A 20,313-nucleotide genomic window follows, 5' to 3' on the forward strand; every position below is an offset into this window, starting at 1 on the left:
TATATTGAAGTGTGATGTATTGTGTATACTCTGCGTATAGTCTACAGTTTGCCTTCAGAAATAGTTTTGAGTATACTCTTTTGTCTTAGCATAAATGTGGGTGTAATCTAAAGGCAAAGTATGCTTCAACAAAAAAGCTTTGTCTACTCTAAGTATAGCAGTAGCTGCAAAAGCAAGCTCTATAATAGTTTCACAAAGAATGTTTTTTCTAATAAAATCAAGAACCCAGAAATATGAATATAAATAAAAGAAGGGGTTAAACAAGGTTAGGAAAGTAGTATAGCTTCCATTTTAGATAGCACCGCGCGTATTCGTATAGGACACTATGGATACTTCAAATATTCCCAGGTGTATTTTGTGTTCTTTTACTTTCAATTTTTTACATCAATATAAATGGAAATATTATAATTATAATATATTAAATAAGAATTATAATATGAAAACGATTTATGTTTATTTTAATATATTAATCTTTTCTGGTGAAATTAAGATTTATTTTAATTATATATATTACATTTTTTGTGTCTTATATTTTTAAATTTTCTGTATGTTCATGTTTTTTTTAACCAAAAACATATCGAAACAAAAGTGCTATCTTTCCTTGTCTGGATCTCATCGTAAAACGACATCGTTCCGGGTCAAGTATTGAGTATTCTAGGTAGACGAGCTTGATGAATCAAGAGGACCACATGACACCAATTAAATCTGACACATAAAAGTTAGACTTCAATTTTCATCCCCATCCAACTATATAGTGACTTCAATCTTTTAAATTCATTTTATTTGTAGGGAAAAAATTCATCCGATGTTTTCTTAAATTAAGAACTGATCGATTTATTTCTAATTAGAAAAACCGAACTATATTAAAATAATCTCATTTGATTGCATTTGGTTCCATCTATTTTTGTCCAATAATTTTTTTTTCTTTAGAAAATATTATCCAAATTCACCTTTTTCTTTTCATGATCATTTATAAAAAATTGGCAAGTGAACCCCTGATTAGCAACCTACTCAACTTGGTAAAAGTTTAGTTAAGTCACCAGTGCCCTTCTGTTCAATTTTAGCATATTTATTTGTTATAAACTAATTCTGAGTAATTATAAATAAATCCTCAACTTGTATTGACGTGATCTCATGCTGCGTTTGACTTCTTAACAAAAAAAAAATCATAAAAAGAAAATAATGGAAAAGGAACTTTGGTTATACAATATTTGCATATTAATTAATCTTACAAATACAATGACCTAAATGATAATAGGTTGAGTGTAAATCTACACTTGCGGAGTAACACAGTTTTCTTCAACGCCTCTTTATACTTCATCAGAAAGAAAAGAAAGCAATGAAATTTAAAATCTCACATAGTTTATTAATATGTTAAATAACTTAATTCAACATAACTATGATCTTTACTTTTGGTTTGTGGATTTGATCCACTCCAATTTTGACACTTGTTATTAGCTGTATCTAAGCCAATTGTGAGGATTCGGAGAAATTGAGGGTCGTGAATGATGAATGATGAAGCACTGGGTGGTTTCATGAGGTTGCTTAGGTAATTAACTAGCACAGGGAGAGAGAACAAGCAAAGAAAAGAACAAAATTATCTGAACAATAATAATATTTTTAATGACAACATATTGGTAAAGGAGAAAAAGGACACCTTGAGGATTCATGTGAGAATAGCAGTTACTTACTGGCTTTCGCTACTTTTATTCTATTTCCATGACCAATATGAGGGGACACACACTGTGAAAAAGAGAGAGAGAGATAGAAAAAAAATGTTGTGTTTAATGTTTTCTTGTGGACAAAACAATGAAACTTAAACAAAGACTTTTTTGGATAGTACCACTACCAACACCCTCTCTGCCTCTCTTTCTCTCTGCAGTCATAATACATCACATTCTTTGGCTGGCCTAACACCAATGAAAAAAGAAGTGAAAAAAAGATACCCCAACATGCGCTATCCATGAGTTGGAGAGGTCTTTGCAGAGAAAATATTAAAACTTTTCTCCAATAAACAACTGAGCTCACCCTTAATCACCATGGGCCATGGCTTCATCAAGTTTACAAAGAATCAAAAGAATCATGTAAAGTAAATTTTGATTATCAAAAAAGAAATAAAGAAAAAAAATCAAATCAGACGACAACCGTATCGCTAAACTTGCACATCAACCCCGGTTTTGTTTTGTGATCATCTTGGGAAATGCCAATCTAAAACCTTGTTAGTAATGGCAATCCACCAAAGCTGGTGCGGGGAAGACAAGACTTGTTTGTGGCTGTTGCTGTTGTTGTGGTTGTTGATGTTGTTGTTGCTTGGATGTGAAGGCAAACTTGGATTCTCTATGATCATCTTCTGGGGCAGGAAGGTTGAGATCCAAATCCAAATTCAACACATTCCTTTTCTTTCTGGGGTGATCTTCTTCTGGTTCCAAAGCCAAAGGGGTGAAGGAGAGTGTGGCGGGGGTGGTGGTTCCGACCGGAGCGCGGTGGCGTCTCATGTGACCACCCAATGCCTGTCCTGATGTGAATTCAGCACCACAGATGGAGCACTCGTGCACCTTGGACTTGTTGTTGTTGCTGTACAAATTCCCCTTTGTATTCAATTGAAGGGAAAATGGTGACTTATTGGTCTTCAATTGAAACTCTTCCTCATCTGTTGACAAAAGGTGTTGCTGTTTCTTCTCTAGGCCAATAGCCATCAATGCCTTAGGCTTCTTGTGACTGGCCCTGTGGCCTCCAAGTGCTTGAAATGAAGGGTAGGTTCTGTTACATGTCTTGCATTCATAGACATAGTACCCTGCCCTGCTAGACCCCAAGGTAGCAGCTTCCAAGAATTTTCTACTGCTGTACTTGGCGGAGTTCATGCCGGCGTCCTCCTCCGCGTGTTTCGGGGATTCCCGTGATTGCCCTTGAGCTAGAAGGATGAGGCAATTCGCCATGTCCTCCTCTTCATCTGTGCTGTCTTGTAATCCTGCAGAAGAGGTGGGAGAGCTGTTGATGTTATTGATATCTTCATTTTTCATGTTGTTGTTGTCATCATCACCGTTGTTGCAACCTTCTTCTTTTTCTCCTTCTCCGGTGGAAGAATTGGAGGTGATGGAGAATGGCATAGGGGATTGTGGCCTTACCCTTTTGGTTCTTTTTCCTTTGACAATGTTGGTGTGATCTTTTGAGCCCCCCAAAGAGAGTTCTTCTGGTGCTTCCATGTTGATTCTTTTCTGACACCACCAAAGAGAGAGAGAGAGAGAGAGAGAGAGGCTAGGAGGGTTGTAATTGTAAGGTAGCAGAGAAAGGAGAGTGGGGGTTGGATATTATATATAGATAGGGAGTGAAGGATATAATAAGTCGGGGGGAGTCAAAAGCCACCCCATACAACAGTAACTGTGAATAAGCCCTGCAATCCAAGTTTTGGAAGCGTTTATTTATAGGCCTGTGGGGATTGGAAAAATTTAGAAATGAAAAGAGAGAACATAGCACTCGAGAAAAAGATAGACCAAAAATAATGCAATTTTAACAGAAAGTGGCCAAATTTGGAGAGTGTGGTGAAGGGGGGAACAGATTGGAAAAGAGTGGTTGTTAAAAACACAGAGTCCGTCTCACACTCTCTTTCTCACACTTTGCCAACGCACTTTCACGAAATGAAAAAACTACCCCAACCAAAGCTTATATTAGCATGCTTCTTTATTACCTTTATTTATTCAATTTCATCACATTACATTGGACTCCTAGTCCAAGTATTTACTATTTACCACCCCCACTCTCCATGGGATGGATTTCCCTATTTCTCATTCTATATATAACTCGCATGTGACTCCAGCCTCTCAATCTTTTTTCACTACCTATTTGGTTCAATTGTAAACCATACAATACAATCCAAATTTTAAATCTACAAATTGAAGCTCTCTTCACTCAATGGCTAATCTAAACCGCATAAAGGTTCAATTGTAAAATTCATGCCCACAATTAATTAACCTTGTTAGTTACTAGAACTACTAAATTGAACTTCTCATCAATCAATACAATGATTGTTTGTTTCACTTTAATGGCATCTACTTTAATGAATGTGAGATATGAGTTAGCACAAAAGGATTTGTTGTCCTGAAGGCGCGTGAGGGGCAATATATTTGGTTTAGTTACTAACACGTATTGGTGAAGAAAGACATATAGAGTGCAAGATAGAGGTTGATATACATGTGTGTACTAATTTTAGAGAGAGAAAGAGAGAGGGGGTGGGGGTGTGAAGGAAGCAATAGCCCATTACTTTGGCTCAACGATTTGTGCACGAGATGATTGGAGTGCAAGCCTGGAACCACGGAATCTGCGGTGCTCCCTTCACTTAACTTTTTAATTTATATTTATATGACTCTTTCTTATTATGCTTTTGCATTCTGTCATGCCTGCATGACCACACATTCCATGGACTTCTTGTGCTTCCCACTCTCTCTTCTCTTTTATTCCTGAATTCTAGTAAAAGACACATCTCAAAGAGGGACTGTAACTTTAACTAAAATTTCAGCCCTTCTTTTCCCCCTTTACTTTCCAAAATTCGGTTTCTAAAACACTATTATAAATAAGCCAAAACATATGTAAGATGTGTAACATGCTCTAATCTTAATTTCAAACAAGATCTCCTCTCCTTCCATACATTTTCAAAACTATGATTCTTCACAATTTATTCAGGCATGGTCAAGGTAATTGATTAGTTGACAATGTTGTTTTAAATATAGTATACTAATATTAGAATTCTAAATAGTTTGTTTCTCTTATAAAATTAAAATATTTTTTACTCTTTTTTAAATAGCTATGGAGATAAGTGTGTTACTCAGTATCCACCCAGCTAGCTACTAAAACAGGGCAAGATAGGGACAAGAGATTTTTTTTTTCCCAAAAGATTTCACTGAAATGTTTCACTTGTCGAGTTTAAATAAAGTACAATAAGGTAGACATCACTTCCTAATTGTCCTTTCATCTTCAAGTTATTTTCAGAAAGTGAGATTAGAACACGAGTTAACTGATATTTCTTTCCATCTTATGTCACAGAAGTTTCCAATAATTTTTGCATATAAAAGAAGATTCAGATCTCTGTTTTCAATACTTTAATTAGGAAAGAAGAGTTGCTGGATACGAAACATGCTTTATGAGTCTATCACTCCCTTTATTTGTAACAAAAGGTTAACATCAAATTTGGATTAACTTTTCATTTATAAGAACTTTTTAATCAAGACGAGTTTTTTATTCTTAACTTTTTTTTATAAAAAAAAAGTACTCATGAACTTGTGACTTGTAAGTGATTATAGGAAAGTTGGACGTGGATTTTTTTTTTTTATAAAGGAAAACAAAAATATAATTTATTTTAATTTATCTGAAAAGTTTGATTTATAATATTTCTTTAATTAATTTTATTTTCCTATAAATATAATGTTTATTAATAAGTTTATCCAAATTAATTTTAATGATAAATGATAATAATAAAAAGCTTATAATCAATCAAGAAATTTAACACAGCTAGTTGAATAGAAAGCATGAGTCCATTATAAATCTGTGTTATATCTTCAATTCTTACAAATTATAATATAAAAAAAACTCACGATTAGTTTTCCTCCCTTCCTTTTCTGCAGAACTACATGAAATATTTTTATACAAACATTTTGCTCCCAATCATTGAGTTCATGTGAAGTTTACTCACATGTAGATCTAATTTTATAAACTATATCCTGACATCCATCCTCGTACTATATGATTAATGACCAAAACCTACTTAAATTCATGTGAGATATTAAAAAAAAAAAAAGCATACCCAGATTAATCTATAAGGATCATCAATTTATTGTAGGATGAAAAGTACGTGACTCAAAGTTGTTCTGCCGTTTTCATTTGAGTAACGTTACTTGGTTAACTCAGATTCATGAAACCCAAATAACTAAAGTGAGTGAATCCAATCATGCAAGTTGTATTCACCTAAACCCAAATTGCTTTTCAGTTTTAACTAACAGGAAACACTTTTCTATAATTAATGGGCATCTCTTTATCTTTTTAGCATGAGCCTTTTATTAATGACATTTCCCCCCTCAAAACTATAGTAATGATATTGACATCATACACAGTAACCTTAAAGTATGAGGTATTATGAGAAACAAGTTGATCATGAAATTAAGTGAGAAATAACGTACACCTATGGATTTGAAAGAAAATGACTACTGCATTAATTAGTCCAAAATCATTGTAACCAAGCAATATGAGAATCTCTTCTAAATAATTTTCTCAAAACACATATTCTAATTAGAAAGAAGGCTTTTCTGTGTTTAGGAAAATTAATAAGGTGATGTTTTGGCTTTTTTTTTTATCAAAATGGATTAAAAATGAAAATTAATTATCATGAGGTCAATAAAGTATTTATTAAATATGAGGCGTTATCCTAAATAATATCTTATATTTTTTGTTTGTCCTGTAATAAGAGTTGTTAGTTCAAATTTCTCAAATTTTTAGGGCAATCAAATCAACACTAAATACATATTTAATAATTAAAGTTTAAGTATATTTTCATTCAATATAATATCGGCTAAACTGACATGACACAAAATACAAGAATATTAACACTTGAACTATAGTATTTCAATTATTATTTAACCTTTCACGATATAAATATATTTATTGGTAAACTTTGAAAAATATAACAATGAATCTAGTCATTAAATATATTTTCACCAACGTTAAGTTTCATTTTCACTTAATTTGCTAGGGTATCACCTCCTATATTTCTATATGACAAAAATTACTCATTTTGCTAAATATTCTATTGAACAACTTATTATGATAATTAGTTTTAGTTTTCAACCTATTTTGGTTTTATAAAAAAAAAAAGCCATATGTTTCAATGATATGAATAAAAAGAAAGAAAATTATTAGGAAAAGGGGTGAAGTATTCTTCTCCCTTCTTTCAAATAAAATATATTTGATCCGGAATAAGGATATAGGCAGGCAAAGAGCTTAGAAGACTGCAAATAAATGACAAAAATTGAATGCAGACTCGTGCATCCTAATGGATGACTTTTTTTTTTTTTTTTCCTGCAAATTAAGTGTTTGACAACGATGAAAGAGAAGGTGATAGTTTACTTGCAAACTAGGGGAAAAGTCAGATACAAAGGACAGTATTCTAATATTATTTTATTCAAAGAAATAGTTGGGTAAGAGGATAATATGTTTTTCTTTATTTCTAAACTTGATTATGTTAAATAGCTATTATTATATGGGTAATATAGAATAAAGATTTAGCAAATAAAAAATACTAAAAATAATGTATACTAATAATTTTAAATGTTTATTTTTTAACAATTTTTTATTTTTATAATTACTACCCTTAAAACAACAGTTAATGATTTTTAAATGACAAATTTTCTTCTAAAGATTTTTTTCTGTTAAATATATAAAAAAAAGCTTGATTTGATGAAATAAATTTATTACTGTCTATATTATGTCAAGTTTTTCTTAATATATCACTACTTCTTCACGAATGTCATATAGAGTGAAATTTTTGTCTTATCATTAGTTACTTAATTATTTTGTCTTTAAAGAATGTGTAGGCCTTTGAAAAAACTTTTATAGAACTTCTGTAGACTTAAAAAATAGTTTAGAATTTCTAAAAAATAATTTATTTCAATAATATTTTGATGGAATTATTAAAATAAACTCATTGCAACTTATCTTAATAAATTTGATCTCGCCCATTAAAAACAAGTAGCAATTATAATATCATTTGGTGATAAATGTTTTTTCTGTGATGACCTTTTAGTGCGTGTTTCGTGTAAATTAAGATTGGTCTATTTAGCACCGCAATCCTCCATGATTCAACACTGTAAAGCCAACATGCTAGTCGCTACCCTGCGTTTACTTGGGAATTTGAACAACTTGTTATATATTGTTATCATTTCTGTGAAGTTATTCTTTTATCCCTAAATTATCATCACTATTTTTCTTACTACTGTCTTTTGTATAAATATTTTTTTTCCTTCCCATTACGTACTTATTTTGGAACATAAAATTTTTCTGAATTGTATCCTTGTTTTTAGTCTTGACATCATTCTTCAAATGGATAACTTGTTGTCCCAGTTGACAATTAAATTCTGTCATGCATCCCAATCTAAAAATCCGCTTACAAGTTACAACTAACTCAAATTATTTAACTTGGGAATTTCAATAACCTTTCAACTTGGATTTTTTTTTAGATCAAGTTGAACGAGTTTTTAAAATATTTTATAGAAAGGCTCCTCAAAAACCAAAAATAAAGACTTCATAAAAATATAATATTCAAGGTTAAGATTTCCCAAGCGTATGTTACATTAATGTCACGAAATAGACGAGTTTACAAGATGTGAGATTATATCTTTTTAGCATGATACCAAGATGCTGCAGCACGTTATGACATCGACATCCTGCATATTTGCTTGATTTTACATCGATGTACCTTTTTGTAAGGTAACAAAAAAAAAAATGTAATAGAATTACACCTGTAAAATATTGTAAGAAGTAAATAACAAATATATGGTAGTAATTAAAGCAACGGAAACATACAAGAAACACTAAGTCTCAATACAAAAAAACTCTCTTAATGTGAGAGATAAAAATCACATGTTCAAAACTAATAAAAATAAGTACATTAGAGTATTAAACAAATGTGCGAGTGTGTGTTGATAACAATCAATCAAACAACAAAGCACCAACATGCCGTTGGCCCTAGCAAAACAGGACTCAGATCCCTTAAGATGACTAAAAAAGGTAGAGCATAATATTAGAGATGCACAAGGACTATTAAGTTGAATCAAGTTTAATTAGAGTTGCCATCTAAACCAAGTAAAATCTTTTAGTTGAATTTGGGTTAGGCTCATTTTTATTTTTGAACCAAACCAATTCAATAATGGTTTGGGTTGGATCTATGAGTGAGGGATCATTCTAAAACTTCTAGCATTTTATAGAATCAAACAATTCTAGAAATTTAAATCATACAACAAATTTAAAAAGTAATAATATCTTTAATAAAATAAATGAAGTGTAAAAAATCAAATATTTTTTAAATAATAGTTTATGTATGATTGGGTTAAGTTATAGTTTATGTAATTATATATGATTGTCAGTCGGATTTGTCACTAACAAACCGAAGACTGGAACAAAACAAAATTTGGTTTGGACGAGTTAGATCAGGTTGGACATGAACAACATAAAAAACTGAAACAATTACATGGCTAGGGTAAAAAAAATCTACATGAAATATAATGATACAAAATTATTTTGACTATTTCTTAATGCCGAGCCAATCATTGAAATGATTCAATTAACGAGGCCCAATTATTAACATGAAGAATTGTTTTTGGCGGTTGGTTGTGTCATGTGTGTAGCACGCAAAAAGAAAACCATAACCAAGAAATTGTACTTAGAAGGAAGAAATTATTCCCTTTTGATTATGGATTCCTCTACTACGTCTGGCTTAGATCTTCTACTTCTTTATTGCCACTACTTCGTACTTATACTCAATCTTCAACGCCAAAGCATATTATTGAGACGTGGAATCTTAATAAAGAAACAGTTCCATATCAGATGATAAATAACTAAGAGGAAACTAAGAACTACCTCCAATGCTCTTGCTTCCGAAACATTGTGAAGTATTCTACTCCAGTTAATGTAGCTGACTTTCAAATATTTTATGGTACTATTATTATTCTGCTTGTGCCTCAGAAACTCATCCACGAGAGAGATTCTTTAGTAGCTTCTGGGACACTCAAAAAGTCACCATCTAAACTAGGAAAGCTATACAAAAGTTACTAAATAAATGAATTTCAGAATAGATTACAAAAGGAATCAATTAAACAAGTCCCAAGTCAAGCGCTACAATAATTCCTTGTTGGGTATAAAATACTTGTTCATTTAATGGATAATTAGATAGTCAATTTAATCGAAAATAACGCAGCCAAGTTTGTGTTACTTCTAAGTTGGATAAAAAGATAAAAAATAATTAAGAACATGAAAATCAAAAACCACAAAAAAGAAAAGATCAATCAGATTTCTTCGAAATTATGTTTCAATGGTGGAGACGTCCAGCACTACAAGCTTCTTATACATTAAAAGCTTGAAGCGTAACCATGTTCTTAACATCAAAGTAAGCAGCTTTAATGCACACATCATCTAAGAGCTAAGATCAAAGTGAAGCTAGTTATAACCCCAAAGTTTAGAAAAGTGCACATAAGAGCTTTAATTAAGCATCAATGATAAAGTAAATTAAAACTACATGGAGAGGAAAATGGGAAAGGGATGAGGTGAAATTTAAAACTAATCATCCTATAATATTTGTTTCAACCGTTAGAAGGGAACAAAAAGAAAATGAGACTTTCAAAATAATATTATATCCTTAGACAAAATATCTCAACAAAGTAAGATAAACGCTGAAAGGTACATATCAATCATACAGAAGCAAAAAACTATTGTTATTTCAAAGCATACATGATTACCATAATGCTATGTTCAAGGATTCCAAAACTGAAACCGTTTGAAGGCTAGAGAGACCTAGAGTGAATCATTGAGCGGACAAGGTGTAGCCAATGTACATCTGAGTCCTAGACTTCATGAAATCACCTAAGATTATTTGAGTTATTTAGACTTCTTTCCTTGTTTTTTCTTGATAACTTCATCAACATACATTAAGCCCTTGCCTTTGTAAACTTCAGGTGGCTTACAAGTCCGAACAGTAGCAGCAAACTGGTGCACCCTTTGTTTGTCTATTCCAGTGCAGCAAATTACATTGTTTTTGAAGCAGAAAACACGGACAGCAGGAGGGACAGCTAGTTCCACATCATGACTGTACCCCAATTTGAGATACAACAGACGCCCTGCAGCTTCAGCTCTGGCTTTGTATCCAACACCCACAATCTTGAGAAAGCGAAAAAATTTGGCCTCCATCAATTCCAAAGCAAATATGTTGCCTAAAATTGCCAGAGAACCAAAATTATGGTTGCATTTGTTTCAAGGAATAATGCCACATTCTCAGGAATAACATGCCAAGGAATGATATTATTGAAAACATACTATGCCCATGTTTTGGTATTTTGTATCATTTAAAACTTATTTCTAGGAATATGTAATTATAAGACAATACATATCCCTATAAAAAAAAATTCTCTTTTCCTCCCAATACTCACTAAAACCACCCACTACCTATTCTTGTAAGAGTTCAATCATTCCATGGTAATAAATTATACCCACCTCTATGGGAATGAATTGGTGAGAAATTGGAAAAATGCTCGAAACATGTCTGGGAATCAAAATTCCTGGGAATGTTATATAAAACTTAAAACAAAAATAGGAATGTTATATACCCATCTCAAAATTCCTGGGAATGTAAATCTAAACCCTCAAAGAAAAGTCCCCTGTAGAAAACTAAAAGTTTTTCAAATGAATCAAAGCAGAGGGAAGAAAATACAAGAGAGCAAGAGGCTGCATCCTATCTGGTATAGAGAATGTCATACCCATCATAACATAGAAATATATTGATTATCATTTTCGAGTAAGCCATTGCAGACAAGAGATCAGGCACAAGTAAAACAAGTAACAATTATCAAAATCATAGTATGCTACAAGGTAAATACTAAATAGTATGCATTCTATAAGAGCAGGTGTAAATTACTATATAAAGGGAAGCAGATGTATAATCGAAAATTTGCATAATCAAATGCATCAATAATAATCACAACATAGCTCTATCAGAATGCTCATTCTCAACTAGAGCAGGTGTTGTTGTTTCTTTTCCCCATAGTTCATTCAAGGATTGAACATCCAACTAAACAGCACAGTCCTTGATTTTCTCACAGGGGAAAAAAGATTGAGAAGAAACAAAAAAAAAAAAAAATTGAAGACAAATCGGAAAAAAATAAAAATTCTGTCACGTGCTGAGATTCCAAGGGTTTTATCAGACATTGATTCATTCAGTTGCATTTTAAGAAAGAACTCTCTGGAGTTGAGATTTTCGAATAGAGAGAGTGAAAAAGGGAAGTTACCTCTGAGAGGTGCAGCTCACGTCTCACGAATCGCATCGCACGCTTCCTACGCTGCACTCTCGCCTGAACACACATAACTATTTGGGCTGGGCCGATAGTCCAAGGGCCCACTTCGGCTTTCTACTTACATGGCAATTACTTAACGCACCTAACGCACCAATGTATTTGTTATGCAATCGGGGTGCACCAAAACAATATACTGGTGCGTTAAGTAATTGCCTACTTACTAAGGACAAAAACAAAAATCTTCGTTTTTAAACATGGGTCTAGGAGTCTCTTATACACTCACCGTCATGATTTCGTTTTAAAACATTTTTTCATTGACAAAAATAAAATAAAAATCTTAGAAAATTCTTGAAAATAGAAAGAAACGTGTATAATACGTTTGTCATTATACACAAGAAAAGGTATTAATGAAGCTATGCCAACAATAGTAATGCCTAAAAACATATCAAACACACCTTTAAGAAAGAAAAGTAAAGAAAATGCAACATCTCAATAAAAAAGGAACACATAAAACGTAGATAGATAATATCATTATTTATACTTTTTTAGAAAAATGATTTTTTATATTATTGAAATTTATTTTAGAAAAATATTGGATGTGTTATTTTACATGGAATTTGAGAAAGAGTATTGGAGAGTCGATAGGACTTAGATACTGTTCAATATTTCCAATACTATTAGAATTAACTGCAATGTAAAGGCCCGATAACCCCCACGAAATTCAGGTTGCACAGAGAGGTTACTGGCACTGTGGCAGCAAGCAAAAGGTGACCAGAATTCATAATGGGAAGAAAATGCCACATAAAAACTCAAAGCAAACAGAACTTCCAAGTGATACATGTAAAAACTAAGCACAATAATTAATTGCTTTAAAGATTATGGAAATAGGCTCATATGTTGTGACTACAAGCAACATACTAGGAAATACAAGTCTAAAGCTATCTGGAGAAGTCAAGAGAAATGAAAATCAATAAAACTAACAGAGAAACAACAGAAGTTATTTACTTTCCCCTAAAAATTGTATACTGTGTGTCAGAGAGCTACATGGCAGCAGAGCTTGTCTCTTTGTTCTTTCTAAGGAACCAAACTACAAAATCACAAGTATCCATTTCAGTATGTAGGAGTATTCAAGAATAATTTTTTGGGCATTACGCTAAAAACAGAATCATAAATTTCAAAGAGATTTTCATATCACATAATGAGAGGGCATTATGAAAATTCTATTTTCATACACGAAATTTAAAAAATTATTTTAATTCTAATTTGAAGGCTCAAGGCATACTCATTAATTTTTCAAAGTCACCTAGATCGTCTGGATTTCTGGATTCTAGAAAACATCCAATATTTTAAACTTTTAAAAATAAAACACAAGATTGATCCTCAAATAAAATTACAGATGTCATTAAATAGTTACCTGAAATCCCATACATAAAAAGAGGGGTTAAAACACACAAATCATTTAGGAAATTAAACTTTATATTAATCTAATCATTTAAAATATGTATCACTAAATGTTACTCATGAATGCTAGAATCCAGATTGTTAAAAAACTGTTCCAGAATTATTAATCCAGAATATATAAAGAAATTTGTAAATGTGTGATTTTACATTTTAAGTAATTCACCGTATTTAATTCATTATTTTGGATTATGTTTACCCAGATTATATTTTTTGTATTTTGGATTGCTTAATATGAAATTATCGAAAAGTAATTCTGAATTTGCTTTGGAAGGCTTCACCAATTTGTATGTGTTCCAAATTTGTCGTTCTAAAAATAACCAAATAGCAATAATTATATGCTGCAAGTTAGTTTTGCAAATATGATTTTTTTTTAAGTTAACAGATGTGCAAAAAGCAATTTATGGGTGCAAGAAACAATTGTCCGATTTTGGGACCTGTTACCCTCACGTGAGATAGCTCGAGGCCCAACCACAGGGATTGGGGAACAGCACATCGTTCCTTACTCCACAAAAGAACAACCTTTCCAAGTTCGTTTTTGGAAGGCTAAGGTTAAATATAACCCTTAACTGATAAATGTACCTCTTTTATAATTTGGGTAATTTTTTTCCTCTAAAAAACACTCATTTCCATAACCTAATTTTTTAAGGTATTGAAATAAGCTACTTTTATAAGAATGTGCTCTATTCAATTTTTTTTCTTTGTATATTTTAGTGACTGGAATAAAATTCTATTATCGATGTAATATTTGTTTACTTGACTAATATAATTTATATCATATATTTATCATTAACCTTCTTCTAATATATTTATATTTTTATTGAAGAATTTTAATATATACTGACCTATATTAAATTAATATTTAATATTATTAATAGTTATAAATTAGAATATGATTATAGGATATTAACGAAAGTGTGAGCATGCATGTTAGCAATCCATATATATATATATATATATATATATATATATATATATATATATATATATATATATATATATATATATATATTGAAATTGAATTCTAATATTCAATTACATAGTATTAAATCATTCAATTGATATTAAAATTTTATAACATAAGAGGATATATTGTATGCATGCGTGCTAGTAGAGTGAAGTTCACCATTGATAGAAGGTATTCACATAAAAGTGAATGTGAAAAAAGAGTGAGAAGAATAGAGACCTAAGAAAACAAAAACTTATATATATATATATATATATATATATATATATATATATATATATATATATATAGAGAGAGAGAGAGAGAGAGAGAGAGAGAGAGAGAGATTTAGTTCTAATAAATATATGCACAATTTCTTTTGATTTTTATAGTTGCAACAACTTTTCCATTTAGTTCTTGATTTTCTATAGTTTAAAACATCCCACTTTGGTCTCCCAATAGTCAAATTTTTTTAATTCTATTAATTAGTCTTCGGTGTCGAAAATCACCTAACGTCGTTATATTTAAAAACATCTACAAAACTAAAATGGAAGATGAAAAATCATAAAAATATTAGATGGTTGCAGGTTTATAACATTTTTAAAGGATTTCAATAAAATGATGTTAGACTGCAATGACCAAAAGAGTTAAAAAAAATTACAATTATAGAGATCAAGAGGAGATATTTTAAACTATAAAGAATAGAAAAAAGTTATTAAAACTGTAGAGACTATAAAGAGAATTAAATCATACAATTTTCATTTACATGTCAAATAAACACTTTGTTCAGTGGGTTTGAAAGTGAAAACGCATGGGTTCAAATTATACCATAAACACTTTGTAAATTTCTTGCGACATAAAATTCATGTTTTTTTTAATCTCTGGTTATGTTATGTAACCTTTTAAAATTATTTTGTATTTTTTTCTTAGATTAAAGATCACAAATGTTTCTTAATTTACTGGGATAAAAATTAATTCTACTTGCACCGTGTGTATTGTAGCTGACCAATAGGAAATTTATAGAATGAACAAATTAAACACAAATTTTTGTCATTAAATAGATCATTTATCATATGTGAACATAAAAGAATCTTACACTATGGGACAATAATTTTTCTAATTTATTCATTTCATGTTTTATTTAATGACTTTTGCTAAAAATAGTGATCATCAACTACAACAAAGAATGTAAGTTAAATTGGATAGTTCCCATTAAATGTCATATAATTTGTTATAATAAAGGAATATATAGACAGAGAAAATTAAAAAAAAAAATCTAGGGAGACTTTTGCTCAATAAAAAATTATATGATTACCAACTACCACATACAAGGGTACAAGTGTACAACAATTGTAAATTAAGTTTGATCCGTCCCGTGATCTGCCATATAATAAACGAATAGATAAAAAAACCAACAAATTGAAACTCTAAAATATAATTTCAAAGGAGAGTTTTGATCAATAACTAATAACATCGTAAAAAAAACCCAATAATTGTAAATTAAGTTTGATCATTCCCATGGCATGCCATATTTTTTTTTTATGGTAATGCCATATATTATTATTATTATTATTATTATAAATAAACGAATAGATAAAAAAACAATTGTAGTGCGCACCTGTGTTTGTGCTATATCATGGTGTGGATTTTTTTAACAACTTGACATGAGGGAGAAGGCAAGCATGAGCAGAGTTAGAAAAAGTTTTTTTTTTTAATAATAACATTACGTCACGATTTAAATATTTCTGCACCTCGGATTCTTGTGTTTTATATTAGTTTTTGTTGCAACTAAAACTAATATAGTGTTATTTCTATCAATTTAAATTCCGGTAAATTCAATGTTCTGCCAAAATTCATTGACTTTTCTATCTCTTAATTCATTTTTTTTGTGTGAATTATGTTAATTCATTGAAGTCTTTAAAAAATATTTTAAGGAGACTTCAATTTGCTCAATAAACAATGATATGATTACCAACTAGCATGTAAAACAATTGTAAGTTATCCTTCCTTGTTAAAATAAATATTTATTTTGATAAAATAACTAATTTTTTATTCTTTTAATGTATTTATCTAAATTACTTATACTTTTAAAAAATAATTTTTTATTTATTTTAAAAAATAAATCCTATATATTTCTTAAAAAACTTATTTTAAAATTATTTTTTAAAAATTTAAACAAACTCACCATATATATCATGCATTATTATAATAATAAAATCAATAAAAAGAAGGGAAAAAAAAAAAGAAAACTTTAAAATATAATTTAAAGGAGACTTTACTTTGCTCAATAAACAATGATATGATTACCAACCAATGGCGGATTCACATTACTGTACAACCCTTGAAAGAAAAGAGACAGTGGTAATATAAAGTTATGAAAGACAATGACAGATACAAATTCTCATCATCTTACAAACTTAAAATAATTATGTTAAAATTTAAATATTAATTTAAATCGTTAAAAAAATAAAATGATAAATTTAAAAAATATAAAACATAAAAATAAAAATTTAAAAACTTAATATATCAAAATAAAATTAAAGTAAAATTTAATGGATGGAATATATTAAGTTTAGGGTTAGATTAAAACAAAAAGAATAAAACGTAAATAAAATTGAGAATTTGATCAAAATTATAAATTTTTTAAGATAGGAGAATTAAATATTTTTATTTTAAAATAAAAAGACAAAAATCATTAATCTTTTAAAATAAAAAAATTAAATGTCTCAATTTTAAAATGAATGATCAAAATTGTGGGTGGAGAATAAAATAAGGGACCATAGTTGTAATTTAAGTAAAAAGTTTAGACAATTTTACTTTTAACTAACTTAAAAATATATATTTATATACATTTGTGTGCTTACGTTTTTTGTGACTCTTCGTTTACGTTTCTTGTTGATTTACTCTTCTTTCAATTAATATCAATTTATATTCCGGTAAAATTACTTTTATGTCAAATTCGCTAAAAAAAATTCTAATTTTTTTTCGGGTAAAGAAAAGTTTAAGTAAATTGGATCATAAATGAAGAATACAAGCTGATTAAACATGCAAGAGATTATTATACATTACAAAATATCATTATTATTGGATACAATACACAAATTACAAGTTACTATATTAGAACACAACATATATAGTGTGATACGGTTAAAAGGTTTTTTAAATTGTGGCCACTTTCTTGACATTGTGGAAAATTAAATATGATCAATACAGTCACAATTGCAACAGCAATGCATGGACGACACACATAAACCTTAATGTTGTAGATAAAATGGTGGTCGAAGGCCGTTCTTTAAAACCTTGGACACTGCAGATAAGAAATGTTCCGAGTTAGAGAAAAGCATAGAAAATCTAGAGTGAGCATAATAATGGAAGTGACAAGAGCTTGTTTAACCATACTCACCAAAACAATTTTAGCTGTGTATCAACTTTGCCCTTGCGTGACCTTGTGAAATCTGAAACTGTTCAGTTATACCTAAATGAGCCATTAAAAACCAGACATGGGTAAGCAATTCGCCACCTCTGCTAAGCTGCTTGGCATGATGAAACCCTCTACACTGGCTTGCTGCATGACACAACATCTCCACCCAAACACGACTTATCATTTCCCATTTCTGTTCTTTCGACCATTTCTTTTCCTCTTCTAAAGACTTTATCGACTTTGCAAGCCTACATGCATCAAACAGCACAGACTTGCTTCTATCTCCTTTAACCTTTGACGGTAGGAACTTTTCATCTACACTCACTCCACCAATCACTTCGCAAACTTGATCTGTTTGCGATATGTACTTCCTTTCTTGCAAAAGTTCACTCGCCTCGGCACACGTGTCTTCAAATCTGATCTGTCCTATTCCGTTGGGTAACATAAAAGGACATTTAACAAGGAGATATAACATATAATCTGACATCAATCTGCTTATTTCATAATTTTTGAGCTTGTCACAATCTTTATCTGAATAACAACAAAGATCTGTAGCAATATGCCAAATCAGAAGGCTTTGATCAAACTCCACCTCAGTGCTCCAGGCAATGGAACGGCACTTCCATTTGTTAAGAACTTGATCACCCCTGTGAGCGCAAAAGTTTTTACATGCCTTAATGTGTTTTGCACCCTTAGACTTCTCCCGAATGTGTTCAAAAATGAGTTCTTTCAATTTCTCGGGGACAGTTTCTTGGTCTTGGTGGTAAAGTATCCTGAAAATCTGATACATGAATTGGTAATTCCAGATTTTGATGCGTTTTGCTGGCTCACCTTTCAAGCAAAAACTTATGAGATTGAATTGTGATATAAGATTAGACCACCTCTTAGCATGTGAGAGTTTATAGCATGTTTGAAAACATGAGATGAGAAGATTCACGATCCAATTCTTATGCTTGCTTAACCAATGCATTGTCCAACTTGAAGAAAGTAAAACGATGCCTGCGTATATCTCAAGAAAAATAGCCCCAGCGAAAAGCACAACAGTTATAATTTGGTCACAATCTATGTGTGCTTTATCTATCAGACATAAAAATGCAATAAATGCAGAGAGGGTGCAGAAAAAGGTCACAATTTTGAGGAAAAGGCCAAGGCGAGAGTATGTTACCACTGCCTTTGTATATAGCTTATCATACATCAATCCAAGCTCAACCTCAATTACTTTATACGCATGTTCCCATGATTTGTTCTGAAAGAAATGTTGGCTTTCTTGGAGTTCTTGAAAACCAAGGATGAGATCTGCAAATAGGCACTCGAAAATTTCAAGGAAATAGAATCCATAGTGCAAACGCAAAGCATCTGGTACACTTTCATTTGCTATTGCCGCTAGAGAGTGATCCGACAATATGGGAGTAGATTCAACCTTCAATTCAACTTTATATCCTTCAGCTATTTTTGCAGTGCAGTCATCCATGAATTTGGCATAATTTGGTCCTGGGTCTGGTGGACGGTGAATGGATTCTCTGAACTTTTTGCTGCTTCCCAACCACAAGGACAAAGTCCTCTCAGTATATTTGATTATTCCTGCCACCATAACTGGAATGGTAACATAGTTAAGGTTTCTGTCATTCCATGAACTGTAAACAACATAAACTGCTCCAAATAGCTGGGAGATTAACCCAAGAAAGTGTCGTAGCCATAGCTCATTATCCTCGAGGGAGTAGGCAGTGATTGTGTCAGGGCCACCAAGATGCACAAGAAGGAAGGGTGCCCAGATGGCCATGATTATGGAGTTGGTGGGGTCTGTTGAAGGATTTTTGCTGTCTTTGGAAAGAATGCCCAGCACAAAGGTCGCAGCCCAATCTGCTGACAGATAGGTAAACCACACACCGAATTGTAGCACCCAACCTGCTTTGTACTTTCTTTGGTTGCCACAAACTATAAGGATTATTTGCAAGATCAAACTGAATAAAACCAGAACTCGGATTTCCAGTACATTCCAGACCACTGAAAAACATATGCAATCACCATCAATCAATTTGCATACAAAGGAAATCAAGGAGGATCTAACGTTAATTTCTGAAACCATATAGAATCATAAATCGTTAATTTTGCAACAATCATAGTCATTCATTTTTGCATATAATGGAAGAATTTAATTAAAATACACTATCATTCAATTACATTTTCATGACAACTTAGTCTTACCAGCAAGCAACATAGTTTTTGTGCTTCTCTTTGATTGCTAGTTTCAAGCAATGCACTTGCTGCTTAAACGGTGTAATTAAGATAAGCCACTTTAAGAGATCAATTTGACCAATCATTACAATTTTAAAGATAAATTAGTGATTTTCTCATTTTTGAAAATAAAGGGATTAAATTAAATTTTTTAATAATAAGAAAAGTAAATTGAACTAGAAAAATGAGCAGACAGATTCCTTCAAGGAAAA

The 20,313-nt window shown here is 31.2% G+C and overlaps 3 protein-coding genes across 3 annotated transcripts; all 3 read right to left on the reverse strand.

Moving 5' to 3' along the window:
• Window positions 1–1,979: 1,979 nt before the first annotated feature.
• Window positions 1,980–3,627, reverse strand: LOC100799383 (zinc finger protein ZAT5). The gene has a single exon (XM_006606247.4). The coding sequence runs from the start codon at window positions 3,201–3,203 to the stop codon at window positions 2,220–2,222; it is 984 nt and encodes a 327-aa protein (XP_006606310.1). The 5' UTR covers window positions 3,204–3,627; the 3' UTR covers window positions 1,980–2,219.
• A 6,740-nt stretch (window positions 3,628–10,367) lies between these two features.
• LOC100811303 (60S ribosomal protein L6, mitochondrial-like) lies at window positions 10,368–12,085 on the reverse strand. The gene is made up of 2 exons (NM_001252906.2): window positions 12,036–12,085; window positions 10,368–10,964 (listed from the first exon to the last, which is right to left on the reverse strand). The coding sequence occupies exon 2, from the start codon at window positions 10,939–10,941 to the stop codon at window positions 10,633–10,635; it is 309 nt and encodes a 102-aa protein (NP_001239835.1). The 5' UTR covers window positions 10,942–10,964; window positions 12,036–12,085; the 3' UTR covers window positions 10,368–10,632.
• A 5,396-nt stretch (window positions 12,086–17,481) lies between these two features.
• Window positions 17,482–20,255, reverse strand: LOC100799916 (uncharacterized). Its single transcript, XM_003555431.4, has 3 exons — window positions 20,072–20,255; window positions 17,849–19,870; window positions 17,482–17,752 (listed from the first exon to the last, which is right to left on the reverse strand). The coding sequence occupies exons 1-2, from the start codon at window positions 20,082–20,084 to the stop codon at window positions 17,859–17,861; spliced, it is 2,025 nt and encodes a 674-aa protein (XP_003555479.1). The 5' UTR covers window positions 20,085–20,255; the 3' UTR covers window positions 17,482–17,752; window positions 17,849–17,858.
• Between the last annotated feature and the right edge of the window lie 58 nt (window positions 20,256–20,313).

The sequence above is a fragment of the Glycine max genome, chromosome 20, assembly GCF_000004515.6.
Source record: "Glycine max cultivar Williams 82 chromosome 20, Glycine_max_v4.0, whole genome shotgun sequence".
In the NCBI taxonomy this organism is placed as follows: Eukaryota; Viridiplantae; Streptophyta; class Magnoliopsida; order Fabales; family Fabaceae; genus Glycine; species Glycine max.